The sequence below is a fragment of the Coturnix japonica genome, chromosome 5, assembly GCF_001577835.2.
Source record: "Coturnix japonica isolate 7356 chromosome 5, Coturnix japonica 2.1, whole genome shotgun sequence".
NCBI classification, from domain to species: domain Eukaryota; kingdom Metazoa; phylum Chordata; class Aves; order Galliformes; family Phasianidae; genus Coturnix; species Coturnix japonica.
In genome coordinates, this window is record NC_029520.1 from 41,250,722 (window position 1) to 41,263,913 (window position 13,192).

The window sequence follows — 13,192 nt, forward strand, 5'->3', positions numbered from 1 at the left end:
AAAAGTACTAAGCTAAAGGAGTAAGAAGAAAAAAAATGAATATTTCATGGGAACAAGCTTAACTTCACTTTCCATTAATTTCCATCATTTTCAATATGGTGATATATAAAGATAAAAACACAAGTAATTATTTCAGTGGCCATATTTTAACAATGAACATAGGCATTATCTTATGTGGAAGTTTTCTGCTTCATTGTTAAAGTTAATTTCAACAGAACAGGAAGATGTAAGGGGATTTAGGATGCTTGTATTTTTTCCTTAATTTTATAGTGATTTTTTTTTGTTTGTTTTGTTTTTTTTTTTGTTTTCCCTGAGTAGCCTGAGACTGAAAATTGTTACTTTGGTGTTCTTTTGTCATTTATTTTATATGATTTTGCACTTTTGTTTCTGATGTGAGTACTTGTGTTGTCATCCTTAACGCATCTAGATACCAAATAGTGATGACCTCTAGAAACGGTTTGCACATATGTGTGTGCGTTCAGTGAAGTTTGCATTTCATTGCCAAGAAAACTGGTGTTTAAGTAGACCTTGTATTTATTTATTTATTTAGTTGCCCATTCAGCAGGGTCCCAAACCTAAAAATGTTGGTTATTTACATGTAGATTTCATGTTCTTGTGTTAAGATGATAACAGAAAAACAAACAAATAAAAAAGACTAATTTTTTGTCATCTTAAGTAGCTTATTGATTTTAAAAGCATTATGTAATGAAAACCTTAATTGACTTATAGTCCATTAACTATGTTCTGTCATAATTCTTTGTAAAGATTAAAATATTTTGAAGGTCTAAAAAACAGGAAAAATTCATGTAAGAACAGTCTTTTTAGTGTTGTTCATCACAAAGCTATCCTCCCTGACACAGGACTGTCTCTGAGCACAGACCAGCAGAATCTGAGAACAGCAGAGATTATCAACATATTGTCCTTGGTTTTTTAAGCTTGATTCTTCTAGATTAATACAATTTGCTACACAGTTGCAGTCAGATCAAATGGAGAATATTTTGTTTCACTTAAATATATGAAATTCTTTATATTTAATCCACAGTGCTTTTCAATTTTAAATTGAAATGTAATTTTCTATATAACCTGTAAGCTGTTTAGAAGATGTATCTGGGGATTAAGGCCAATCAATTACTTCAGTCCTAATGGAATTTGGTTTGAAAGCACACAGAGGCACTGTAGCAACAAACAAAAGTGCACCGCCAGGTTGTTAGACCAGATAGTCTCTTAAATTAACTTTGAATGTTGTTCTTGGTTAATTTATATAAATATTTTTTTCTCCCTGCAATTACTGCATCTTCACTCTGTATAGCAGCTTGTAGCTTCTGCTGGGTGTGTAGATCCTTTTGAAAACCTAGAGGTCATCTTATCTTGTGAGGTTTAAAAAAATAATTAATCCGGTCTATGGATGAGGATTTTGAAAATGTTGCAGCATATCTAGAAACAGCACAGAAGCAGAAATCACTTCTGAATAATAATACCTAAATAATTATATGCCTTGTCTTCAGAGTTTAGGTTTTTAGAGTCAAATGGTAGCATGCAAATCTAAAGCTAATGTTTATTAAACAATCTGTTTCAAAATTTTCTTTTCCTTTGGTAGAATCAAGCTGTGCTATTTGTTGCCAAAAGTTAAATCTACTCTGAAGATTCCTACTGATAAACATTTGCTTCAGCAGTTGGAGTTATGTATACGGAAACTTTTGTGTCAAGAGAAAGACAAAGATGTCCTGACTATTGTAAAAAGAGTAAGCAACACATTGTTTTGGGGTTACTGTTAAAAGGCAAAGTTTTGCTTTCTGTCTCTTAATGTAGGAACTGGAGACTAAAGACCTCTAATGACTATTTGTAATTTTGGACTATTAAGAGAAAATGTAATGTGTTCTTTCAAATCTAATAGAAGTAGTGCTTTCTCGGTTACATACATTGCAGTTATTTTCTATCTACTTGAGTTAAAGATTGTGTGTCAGTGAAAAAATAGATATGGCTCAAGACCCTAGTAAAAATCATCAAGAGCCTTCAATGTAAATGTGTCTGGCTAGTTGTTTTATTTTACAGAAACAGAGAAAGCATTTGCAGGACTTTCAAATGCTACAATACCTTTATAAAGTAAAATCCTCACAAAGCAGTTTAAGTCATGTTCATGCTCAGTCTCAAAGGAGCTTTGAAGTAGCTAAAATAGGTAGTTCTCTCATGGGGCCAGTCTTTCGGTGTATTTTGAGTTGTGTATTGCTGGTCAGTTAATCCTTCATTGTGAGGCTTATCAGTGCTCTGAAAATACTCTGACAGTTCTTGAATTTAAGCATTTGTAGCACAAATATTCAAGCATAAGCTTCAAATGTTTCAGAAGAAAGGACATGCTTAATTTTGAGTTCTGCTATGCTAAGCTTTCTCATCTCCCCAGTTTTTGAGTTAGAACAGTTGTGGGTTGCTGTTGAGTAAGGATAAATAATATTTTGATTTTTTTTATAGACAGTGTTAGAATTGGACAGAATGGATATCTCTTTAGATGCTGTAAGTATTTACTAGTTTTAGTATTTACTAACTACTTTTAATTCCCATTTTCATGTAGTGATTTTTTATTTTTATTGATTTTATTTTGAAGTTTCAGAAAAGATTTTACGAAAATGATTTATTGGACCAAGAAAAAGAAAGACAAGAACATCTCCTTTTGGAAATGGTATATTTTATCAGTATGATGTCCTTTCTTTATCTCTTTCAGTAGTTTGTAGCTAAATATTACTGAGGCAGTAATTTTAAGGTAGAGAAAGCACATTACTGAGAAACCCAATAGATTCACAATCTGTGTATGATTTCATTTTACACTATAAATTAAGGTTAAGTTCTTCAAAATATCCTGCAATTTCTTTTTCTTTGCTACCAAAATTTCACTGTGTCATTCAGAGAGGCCAACTGGAATTAATAAATATTAAAACATTACGCCTCTATAGTTCTTAAGCTCCAAGAACCTCAGTGCACCTTTGAAATCTTCAGGGAGCTTACTGATTTGTCAGGTATGTATGACATACTAATGAAACATGTCAGAATTCATACACAGCCTCCATAAGCAAAGTTAAAATCATGACATCTTTTTTTCTACAAGAATGGTGAAGGAGGTGATGTGAGTGTTGCAAATTTCTCTGTTAACCAGAAGAGGACATCTGCAGCCTTACAAGAGGGTGTCTGAATGTAGGTCTTACTGTAAAAAACAACTACAAAATACTTAGGATTTGGAAGTCTGCAGAATGCTTCTCCTACTTACAAACCCAATTATCATCTGCTGTGACAATAAGCAAAAGAGACAACAGGCACTTCACGCATCTTCATGGAGCCTGGGTTGGGTGGCTACAAGGACTGTGGTCCTCCTCTGCAGCCTAGTGAGAAGCTAAGAAAATGTCAGGCTTAAGAAGAGACCAGGTTTCATTAGCCCAGTTCTGACTTCTTGCATAAGTGCTTCTCTAGAGTGAGCTGGAACAGGTTCAAGACTGTCAAGAAATTGTTGGTGTTTCCTCTGCAGAGTGGTTACAGAGCCTGCATTTGTGGCCCACTTTGATATCAAGAAGTGATATAGGCTTTCTCTTGCAATGCTAGTTTTCTTAATCCGTGATATCTGTCTCATATGCATCCTGCCTCCTTGCATTCAAGGTTCAAACATTTGTTCTCAGCATACATACTCATTTATACACACATTCAAGGTTTTGATCTTAACTTTAGCAGTTTTGGAGCAGACACAATTACTGTTTCTTATGCTGGACGCATTTGGAGGGCTGTGGCAAAATAGCTTCCAGTGAGCTTTGTGTTTTAGTCTTTGATAACATTATTATTTTTACCCTGTTTTTACAGCTAGACTGCAGAAGAGTACCCATATTCCTGTCACATATGGGATAGATATGGGCATACCTTCTGTATCACAGAAATCTCGTTTTTCCATACTCTGAGAGGCATACTTTTGAAGAATTGGTGTTGTACACATAAAACTGTGGCATGTCACAGTCCTGAATAGATGAGAAGCTACAGACTTTAATAGTGCTAATAAGATTATTAATAAGTTTCCTTAATTTTAGTAGGTGACTTAGTAGAATCTGTATTCCAGCAACCTTGACCTGAATTGCTTACCCATTTTTGTGTCTGGAGATTGACTTTTTTTTTTTTTTTTTTTTATATCACTCAGATAGTAATTAAATTGAAACAAAAGAATGTCATTAGAATAATTTGGGTTCACTTTGCATTTCTGTTTCGAATTTAGTAAAGAAGATAAGCTAATACTGTAGGTTTTTGAGTTTAGATTGAAAGCCATGGACCAAGAATTCTGAGACAAGTATTGGCTTAAAATTGTGTATACAACTGTGTTAATGCTATATATTGTATGTGGATCTGCTTTTGGAAGGTATTCTAAGGCTAGTTAATACTGCAGAAATGTATTCCCTAAAATTGAAGTATTCTAATACTTTTGTTTTCCACAAAGACACACCAACTTTGGATGCTTATTTTAGACCTTTAAAAAGTATGTGATGCACTTTACAGTTTAAGAAAAACGTTTTTTATTGATGTTTGAATTAATAATATATTCAATTACAGTTGGATTAGTATCTCTGTGTACTTTGGTCACATTTGATATTTTCTGCATGTTTGACTATGAAAGAAAAGTTTTGAATGGGAACTTTACCTCTAAGGCTCCTTTGTAATTAAAATCAACTTTTTTGGTGTGATTTATACAGTAAATGTACCCTCATTTCACTCTGTATTATTTAATTTGTTCTCTGGATATTCATTAGGCTCTGTAGTAAAGAGTTTTTCAGTGGGAAAGAGCAGAAATTAACTGGGTTGTTTGTTTGTTGTTTTTTGTTGGTTTTTTTTTTGTGAGTTGGAAGTATGCCTTTTTTTTGGAAGATTTCTAGCCTAGTTGTAAAATGATTATCGTTATTATTAGTAGTATTACTGTTATTGTTGTCAGATGAGTAATATTTAAGTAAGTTATTCATTTTTTAGGAACAATTAGAAAAAGAGAAGCAGCAAAATGAAGGAAGATCTGCAAATGTTAATGATAAAATATTTGAAAAGAAGCGTAAGTATATTTGTATGCATGTTGTTTGTGCGCATTTTACTCTTATTTAGATAAAAGACAAGGACACAGAGGAGAGATGCTGTTTATGTTGTTAATGCCAGAACTCTGGAAATATTAAAGTTTTTTTTCTATGTACTTCTAAAGACATTTCTGAAAACTGGCCTAATTGTGGTAGAAGGAAAGCTTTTGAGTTTAATAAAATATCTGACGGCTTTTAGTACTCTGTTATCTTTTATTTTAGAATGTAATTTAAAAACTTGTCATTCGTATTTCTTAAGTATTAGAAGAACCAGATTAGGTATTATTTCTGCTCACTGCTGGACTTGTAATATGTGATAAATCTATTTTACACCGAGGAGTATTTATATTAGGGTTGTGTTGTGTTTTTTTTTTTTTAAGGAAGAGATAATAAACCATCGTCAGTGTTGGTGAAAAGTATGACTCTTTCTTCTGGTAACTCTTCTGGTGCCTCAACAGGTGAGGATTATTTAAACAGTCCTTCTAGAATGCAGTTAAAGCCCAGCAAACCTTCTGTCATTTTTGTGGGCCGGTTTTTCAGTTAAGCAAATAGGGAAACAATTTGTTCTTAGAATGGAATGGATTTACTACATTTTAGTTTTATTTTATTCTTTGGTCTATAATAGATAACATAACATTTACTCATTACTATAGAGGTATTTGTATTGGTTCCTTCAGGTAACAAAGGTTGACAGAATATGATACTAAAAGGTCTTATTTACTGAGTAAATGCAATGATTTCCATGCTAAAATTGTTTATTACTTATAATTTTAGGCAAAGAAGACAAAAAATCCAAGCTGGTTCGAAGCCAGTCTTTCAATACTCAAGCACTGCATCCAAAATACAACAACATAGACAAGTGCTCTAAGTATCTTTTTTTATATTAATTGTTTAACTGATAGGAAACTGTTAAGAAATACGTGTACTTGAAACTCTAAAATTAGTGTTCTGCCCACTGTTTTTTGACCCAAATTTTCAGCTCTCTGTTTAATTGGGTAAAAAGGTACAATTTGGAACCAAGGGAGAAAGCAGCATTTTAAGGTGTACTACAAATTCTTTAGAATTCTTTTTAAGTTAATGTATCATATATGAATTTGTTTTCAGTATTGTTTGATCTAAATTGTTTAGGAAATGTCAGTGTAACTTTCTCATTTAATTTTTTTTTTCAGATAAACTTAGAAATAACGTCAAATATTATCAAACAGTAGGATGGAAATTTATAATATTGAGAAGAGTAATTATGATTTTTTGTTTTGCTTGTTTTTAAGTAAAAGCTCTGCTACAGGATATACATCTTCACTATCAGGAATGGGGAAGAGTTGTATGTTATCCTTTAGTGGTAAGTAGGTTATTACATTTTATATGTATATCTGTTTTTTGTGAGATTGTTAAGTATGTGGGCTCCATCAAAGAGGCATAATAACAGGTGTTATATTCCTAAAGAACATAAATCAATAGCTACCGATTTGATTAAGCACTTAAGTTTTAGTTTAGTTGGTCTATTTTTCTGATTTTTAATTTATTTTTCCTTACTTCCTATTCATTTAAAGTTATGGTTACAAAGAGTAAAATTAAACATGAAATTGGCATTTCTTGATTGGCATTTTAGTTAAGTAAGAAAGCTGTTTTTGCAATTTGTCTCTTCCTGTCTTATATGAAAAAAGATGTATAGTGTCCAACTTCTAATGAATTAATTGAAAGGCTGCCTTTCTCTTTTTCTGCTTTTGAAGAGTTTGGATGATTAGACTGAGATTAGAATGAGATCAATTCTCTTTAGGAGGAACCTTTTTCCATTCACTACCAGTAGTTATTAAATTATTAATAGATTTTTTAAAAAATACTTAAGAAGTGGAAACTATTCACGTACAGCAATTTAATCTTTTGCATTATCCCTGTAGGAAATATCCAACTCTTGCTATAGTAAAAACAGCTAATTCTGTTCATTGTCTGGTTTTGGGGATTGTTTTTGTTGTTTTCAGATAAGATTCTTTGTCTAAACTACAGCTCTATTTCAGATGATTCATTTCGGACTCGTTCCACTGGTAATAGTGGGAATGCTACCTTCTCTTCCAGTTCCTCCCTCATATCTTCTCGCAACTCATTTAACTCAACTGATCAAAAGAACAATGGAAATAAAGAAAGTCAGTCCCGAAAGATGAGCATGTAAGTGGCAGACAAGAGGTCAGATTAAACTTATGGGTAACATCTTCAATGGGGACTCTGAAGAGCACTGTAAAATTAAGCCTGTATTTTTGTGGGTTTTTTTGTTTTTTTGTTTTTAAATCAAAGTTTTCAAATGCAAAAATAACAGGATAGAAATGTGATATTTGCAATTACAAATACTTTTAAAATTGTTCTGCCTTCCCTTTTTAATTAGTATTTCCTATCATTTGCTTTGCATATGTTCAAATTCAGCTGGTAAAGTGTGGGGTGGGTGGAAAGAGACAATGTGAAGGATAATGCATTTGGTGTATAATAATTACGGTCACTGTGATTTAGCTTGCTGTAGTTGGAGAAACAGAATGCATGTATTTAATTTTTCCTTTTCCTTCTTCTTATGCATTTATATATGTTTATGTATTACTATCTAAGCATTACATGATGAATTTTTAACAATTATAATGAACTGGTGATGCTAGTTGTTATTAAGATTGCCTTTTTTGCCTTATGTTAACCATTTAGATTAAAAAAAAAAAAAAAATAGGCATCTATCCCATGCATCTCTCTCAGAATGCTTTTCTGTAAACATTAGCCTAAACAGTTCAATGTTTTGTAAGACCAAAATGAAAAGTAAATGTGTTTGCTCCTGTAATTGAAATGGAACAATTTTTTTAGAAAATCTCTGGGCACTTACTCAGTCAAACCTCTGTAGACTGTAGTAGCTAGCTTTTTTTTGGATTCCTTTTGCACAGTACCTTGTAGTTCTGAATTACTGTCATTAGACTAGCCGTAATTTTGGACTCAAATGGTGATTATTCTTTGCTAAGTGCTTGCTTTGCCAAAGCACAGTGAAGAAGGAAGGTGTAGGAGCCAGATACAGCAAGAAAGAGAGGTTATTTGGGACTAGTAGACTTAAGAATAATAGAAAATACAACTAGTGGAAAAGAAAGGGACTAAATGGAAGTCTGAAGGAAGGAAGGAAGTCTAAAATGGTAGGAGAGACTGAGAATGAAAGGAGTGTCCAAAATCTGAGGCTATGACTTGCTTGGCAGATATCATGGAGCTGAGATATGGAGCCTACACTAGACAAGGAAGTGGAAAGACCTGATTTTCCAGGTGTCAGTGGGAAACAATAGTGCTATCACTCTTTCTGGTGACTTAAACTCAGGGAATGTATAGGTATGGTGCTGAAGGACACGATTAGTGGGCGTCGTGGTAATGGATTGACAGTTGGTCTTGATGATGTTAGAGGTCTTTTCTAGCCTCGATTCTGTGATTAGAAGAAGTAACCGTGTATGAAATCCTATTTTTTAACTTCAGTGTTTTCCTTAAAAAAAAAAAAATAAAAAAAAATCAAAACAGGACCCCTGACTTTACTCACAAATGTGAACTTAAAAATTGCAAAGTACTAAAATATAACCCTCAAAAGTCTTAAAAAATATCAAAAATGTTCTCTGAACAGTTTATATTCATCTACTTGTATGCATTATATTATGATGCGGTCTCATATTCTTTCTCAACTGAAATTTTATTGCCTTAACTATACAAGAAAGAAATCAAGCTTGCAGTCACCAATTGTTTCTAAAACTGTGCTTTCTTTGTAGAAGTTGGAAAGTGGCTACTCAATAAAACTGAACAGTATATGTTGAGTATATGTTGCTTTCACAGAAAAATTATCTTAAGAAGATGCCAAGTCAAATTGCGGTCTATCCCTGTCCTTGGCAAAGTTTAATGAACTCTCTGAAATACTTCCCACAGTACTTGCTTTTCACAGGTCGTCAGTAGGTGGTCACTTATGTAAAAGGTTTTTTTCCTATCTGTTACTTAACATAAAAACTGACATATTTTGTTTGAATAAAAAGGGAAAGAAAAAAAGACCGATAGAGAGCAGCCAATACCTTTGAATTCAGACAGGAAAATGAAAAATAGGAGACCTGGCTTCGAGTCTCAGTGTGCTATACTGACATGAATACCTTAACAGCCTATTTGAAAGTAGATATCTCATTAAGCACAATGATCTAATGCTTTCTTTGGTTCAGAAAGTCCCAAAAATGCTTAGGGTCAGAAAGCAAGAGGATATACCAGGAGAAGAAAAAGAGTTTTAGAGAGAGAAGAGAGGACTTAGGATGACCTACATTTAGCTCTGAACACGCATTTTAATGTTATGTGTTCTTATGGGAAAACGCATCTCCCAAGTTCATGTAGTGTCTATTGCACTGTAGAGTCAGTTTCTCCTTTGTGATCTGGACCAGTAGTTAATTGGTTTCATTTAAAAAAATGGAGCAGTTCTACAAGGAAATAGTAGAAGGTACAAATTCAGGAATAGTTGGTGGTAAGGGCATCTTCATGACCTTGATGACCGCAGATATGTTTATGTGTACTTTCTATTTATCAGAAAGTCAATTCTGGTGCTAAGAAACTCTGCTTAGGAAATGTTTTTCTGAAATATGTATAATCTCAAGAACAAACAAAAAATAACCAAAAGAGTCTGTTTCAATGAAACAATGTTTTATGAGTTAAATGAAGAAATTAATATCAAAATATGTATCCTATTGACAGAAATAACTCTCACTGAGAGTAAAATAGGACAACTATGGTAGAGTTTCAATTGAATAGATGCTTGTAAATGAGTGTCATCAATACACTCATTAAGGCAGAAAACCTGTGAGAAAATAATTGAGCATATATTTATACTATATCATGATGTAAATTTACATATGTCCTCGATAAATATTGCACTGATCATCTTCATTCTGACAAGTCCTGATCTTTTAGTTTATTGACTCTGCTGAATGAATAAGGGAATTTTTAGTCAGTGTGGGTTTTTTTACTTAATGACATTTGTCTGTGAATAATGGAAGAAGGGGAAGCAATCTATTGTTTAATAATTAAAGATTAACAAATATAAGTAGTGATTCTTAGTTAAAAGGGATGTATATTGGGGCAAAATATTATTTTTCATTTTTTTCCATTAAACTGTTTTAGTGGATATCTGCAAAGATTCACTTCCAACAGGTGTAGAGTTGAAGAATTTCTCTTTTCCTATACTTCATGTAATGTTATAGGAACTTTTCAAAGTGCAGAGTTAATTTGGTGCAGAATGGAGGTCTTTACTTTCCATATTACTTCCACTTCAGAGAATTGTACACAGATTAATATATTCCCTCTTCTTGGAAAATAATATAATTGGAAGAAAAAAAAAATCTTAATAAAGCCTGCTCTAGTGTTCACAGACAGGTAGTAGGAAAATGACCTATAGATTTGGTGTTGTTTGCCAGACCTTTGGTAATATGCAGGCAACAGAAAATGAAAGAATCATGCTGAGGATTGTACCTGTAAGCATTAATGGTGAAGCCACAGAAGAGATGAGTGCCTGATTTTAAGAACCTTGCGGAATAGGAAAGAGTCACAAAGAACACTGATTATTTTATCCCACAAGAGACCTCATGTAAATTCACAGAGCAAATGTACTGATTTGACTTTCTGAAACAGAGTGTCCAATCAGAACACAAATTGTTTTGGAGCAGAAATAGAGAAGATTTGCAAGCACCAAGGTCCATAAAGAATTCTAATCTTTTGCTTTGCTTTATTGTTTTCTTTTAAACATTTTCATTGAAGAGTGAGAACTGATGTTCTGCTTGAGTTTGTAATGCGGTAGCAGGACTAATTTCAATATACATTTAGCACAAGCTGGTATTTTTCAGTATTTTATAGATTTACCAATAAAAATAGCCAGCTTTATAGGCATCATTTTGCATCTCGTCTATGGACATGCAGTAAGTCTTTAGATTTTATTAATCTTCCAATTAAAACAGTGGAAATTAACTTCAAGAATGAGATGTATCGATTTTCCGTCCTTTAAAAGGTGGGAGTTGATTTATTTTTGCATCGAAATAAATTGCTTAATGATAAATTGATATCAATATTTTATTAGATTTCTACAACTGATCTGTAAGATATCCACAGTGGTGCATAACAATTTTAAGCATAAGTGTCTTAAAATGATGTTTTTCACTCAGTCATATAATTGCTTTAGGAAGTTGAGCAGATGATTATATAGTTCTGCCGCTAATTGGTTATAATAAAATGTTGCACACAATAACATTTTATTGCTTTACTTAATAATATAGCAACGACTTATTGTGTTTCTTCTTTTGCATGAAGAAAAAACAGAAAGTCAAACTCCTAGATCTTCTGGAAGGATAAGAAGAGAATGGGTGACTTCTGGAAGCAGCAATCTCATGTAATAGTGCTGGAGCAGCACATGGGACTCTGTAATGCCTGGGGTGATGAAATGCATCTTGCAGTGCTAAAACCTTTTACCTTTTAAACAAAATCCCAAGTTGTAAAATAAGTGATGTAATGGTTGCAGACTTCTAATGTTGTAGTGAAATGTAATGAAATGCAACTTCAGCTATGTGCTTTTCACTGCTGCAGCTAAAGAGAGGATTTTGGTTTCTTCCATTATGCCTTTGTAATTCAAATTCTTGGATTTAGAATGCACATATCCATTACTTAATTGGGTCAACTTACAATTTTATTAATTATTAACATCCATATTTTATTCAAGAAATAGAAGGAATTGTCATGAACATGAAAAAGTAATCCCTCATTTTAAAGATCTTTCAAACCTAATTTCAGATCAAAATCCAGATCCATTGGTCTGTTTCGTATAGGTAAAACACAAACTTCAGTAGCATTGTACTGTGAATTTGGAGGTAAAGTTTTTTACACGTACAATGTAAAGTTCATAGAAATTCTATATATTTCACAGCAATCTAAAAGGAGATGTCTCCAGATGATATTAAAAAAAGAAAAAGTTTATTTCATAAGTTTTGTTGTATAAATACTTGCTTTAATTTTTAGTATTTCAAATTGTATTTTCACTTGAATAATTTATAATGATGAATCTAGTTTTTAATTAGCTGTTATTGCAAGCAATCATGCTTCAGTGATGTCAGCTGCATTTGTTTGTATTAATGCTGATGTTTCTATCAAAATATGTCTGTGGAAAAACAGTCAATTCTATTTTAAAAAGTTCTAATTATGTCAATACTTGAGAGAGAGCATATGAAGCTATTGTAAGCTTCTCTATTTCGATATGGAAGCAACATAAATATATTAATATTAGAAATAACTGCTTTTTTAACTCTGTTGGTGTATGATAAAGATGATCTGATTTGTGAATGCATATGCGTGTGTGGTTACTTTTTATACTGTGACAACATGAATGATGAGTTTACTCAAAATAAAACTAGGACGATGCTGTACATGCATGTTCTTGAAATAAATGTTTTTTCCTCAGGGCATCTTTTATAACTAAAATAAAAGCATTTACCTTTGGAAAATATTTATTTAACATAATAATAATGCTAGATTTATGCTGTCTTGTGTGAAGTGCAACATGTTGGATTTAGTAGCGTTTTATTATCTAAATACTTCAGCCTCTTAAGCCACATTTGGATTTAGGTATTTTCTCTTTTTCTGGTCATAAACATGGTTTGGATTCTGTGGAAACACTCAAGTTTCAGTTTGCTCTGCAGCTTGGTGTGGGCTCCTGCTAATCAGATTCATTTAAAAGCTGCCTCAAGTACGGTGATGTTTTTGACATTCAGTAATGCAGATGTGCTGGCTCTTCCCAGGTTTTGCTCCTGTTTTCACTGATGCAAACAGGTACTCTCTCTTCCCCATGGCTGGCTGCCTCAACATGCTGGGTACAGCTGTGATCCTTGGGCACCAGAGACTGCTCAGTGTTCTCAGTTTGATTTCTGCCAGCAACCAAATCAAATCAGCAGTACTCAGCTGCAGAACAGGATTTGTTTGTGACTCAGATACCTTTATTAGAACACATCAGAAAAGTTAGTGACTTCCTAGACTTGAACCCAAGCAATTTATTCTCTCTATAAGCATATAATGAGTTCTGCATTGTCTGTCATCTGTTTCTTATTAGCTGT

The 13,192-nt window shown here is 32.9% G+C and overlaps 1 protein-coding gene across 5 annotated transcripts in view; it reads left to right on the forward strand.

Annotated features, from left to right (window-relative positions):
- The window catches only part of PPP4R4 (protein phosphatase 4 regulatory subunit 4), a 60,198-nt gene extending 47,669 nt beyond the window's left edge, over positions 1-12,529 (forward strand). Inside the window, exons 17-25 of one of the 5 annotated variants that reach the window (XM_015865366.2) lie at positions 1,598-1,742; positions 2,467-2,508; positions 2,600-2,674; positions 4,984-5,059; positions 5,459-5,536; positions 5,853-5,937; positions 6,347-6,417; positions 7,152-7,241; positions 11,403-12,429. In XM_015865366.2, the coding sequence (XP_015720852.1) occupies positions 1,598-1,742; positions 2,467-2,508; positions 2,600-2,674; positions 4,984-5,059; positions 5,459-5,536; positions 5,853-5,937; positions 6,347-6,417; positions 7,152-7,237 (658 nt within the window). In that variant the 3' untranslated portion in view covers positions 7,238-7,241; positions 11,403-12,429. Of the gene's footprint in view, positions 1-1,597; positions 1,743-2,466; positions 2,509-2,599; positions 2,675-4,983; positions 5,060-5,458; positions 5,537-5,852; positions 5,947-6,346; positions 6,418-7,093; positions 7,242-11,402 lie in introns of all 5 variants that reach the window. The other 4 variants (XM_015865365.2, XM_015865362.2, XM_015865363.2 and 1 more) reach the window with 4 other exon arrangements.
- The last annotated feature ends 663 nt before the right edge of the window (positions 12,530-13,192 follow it).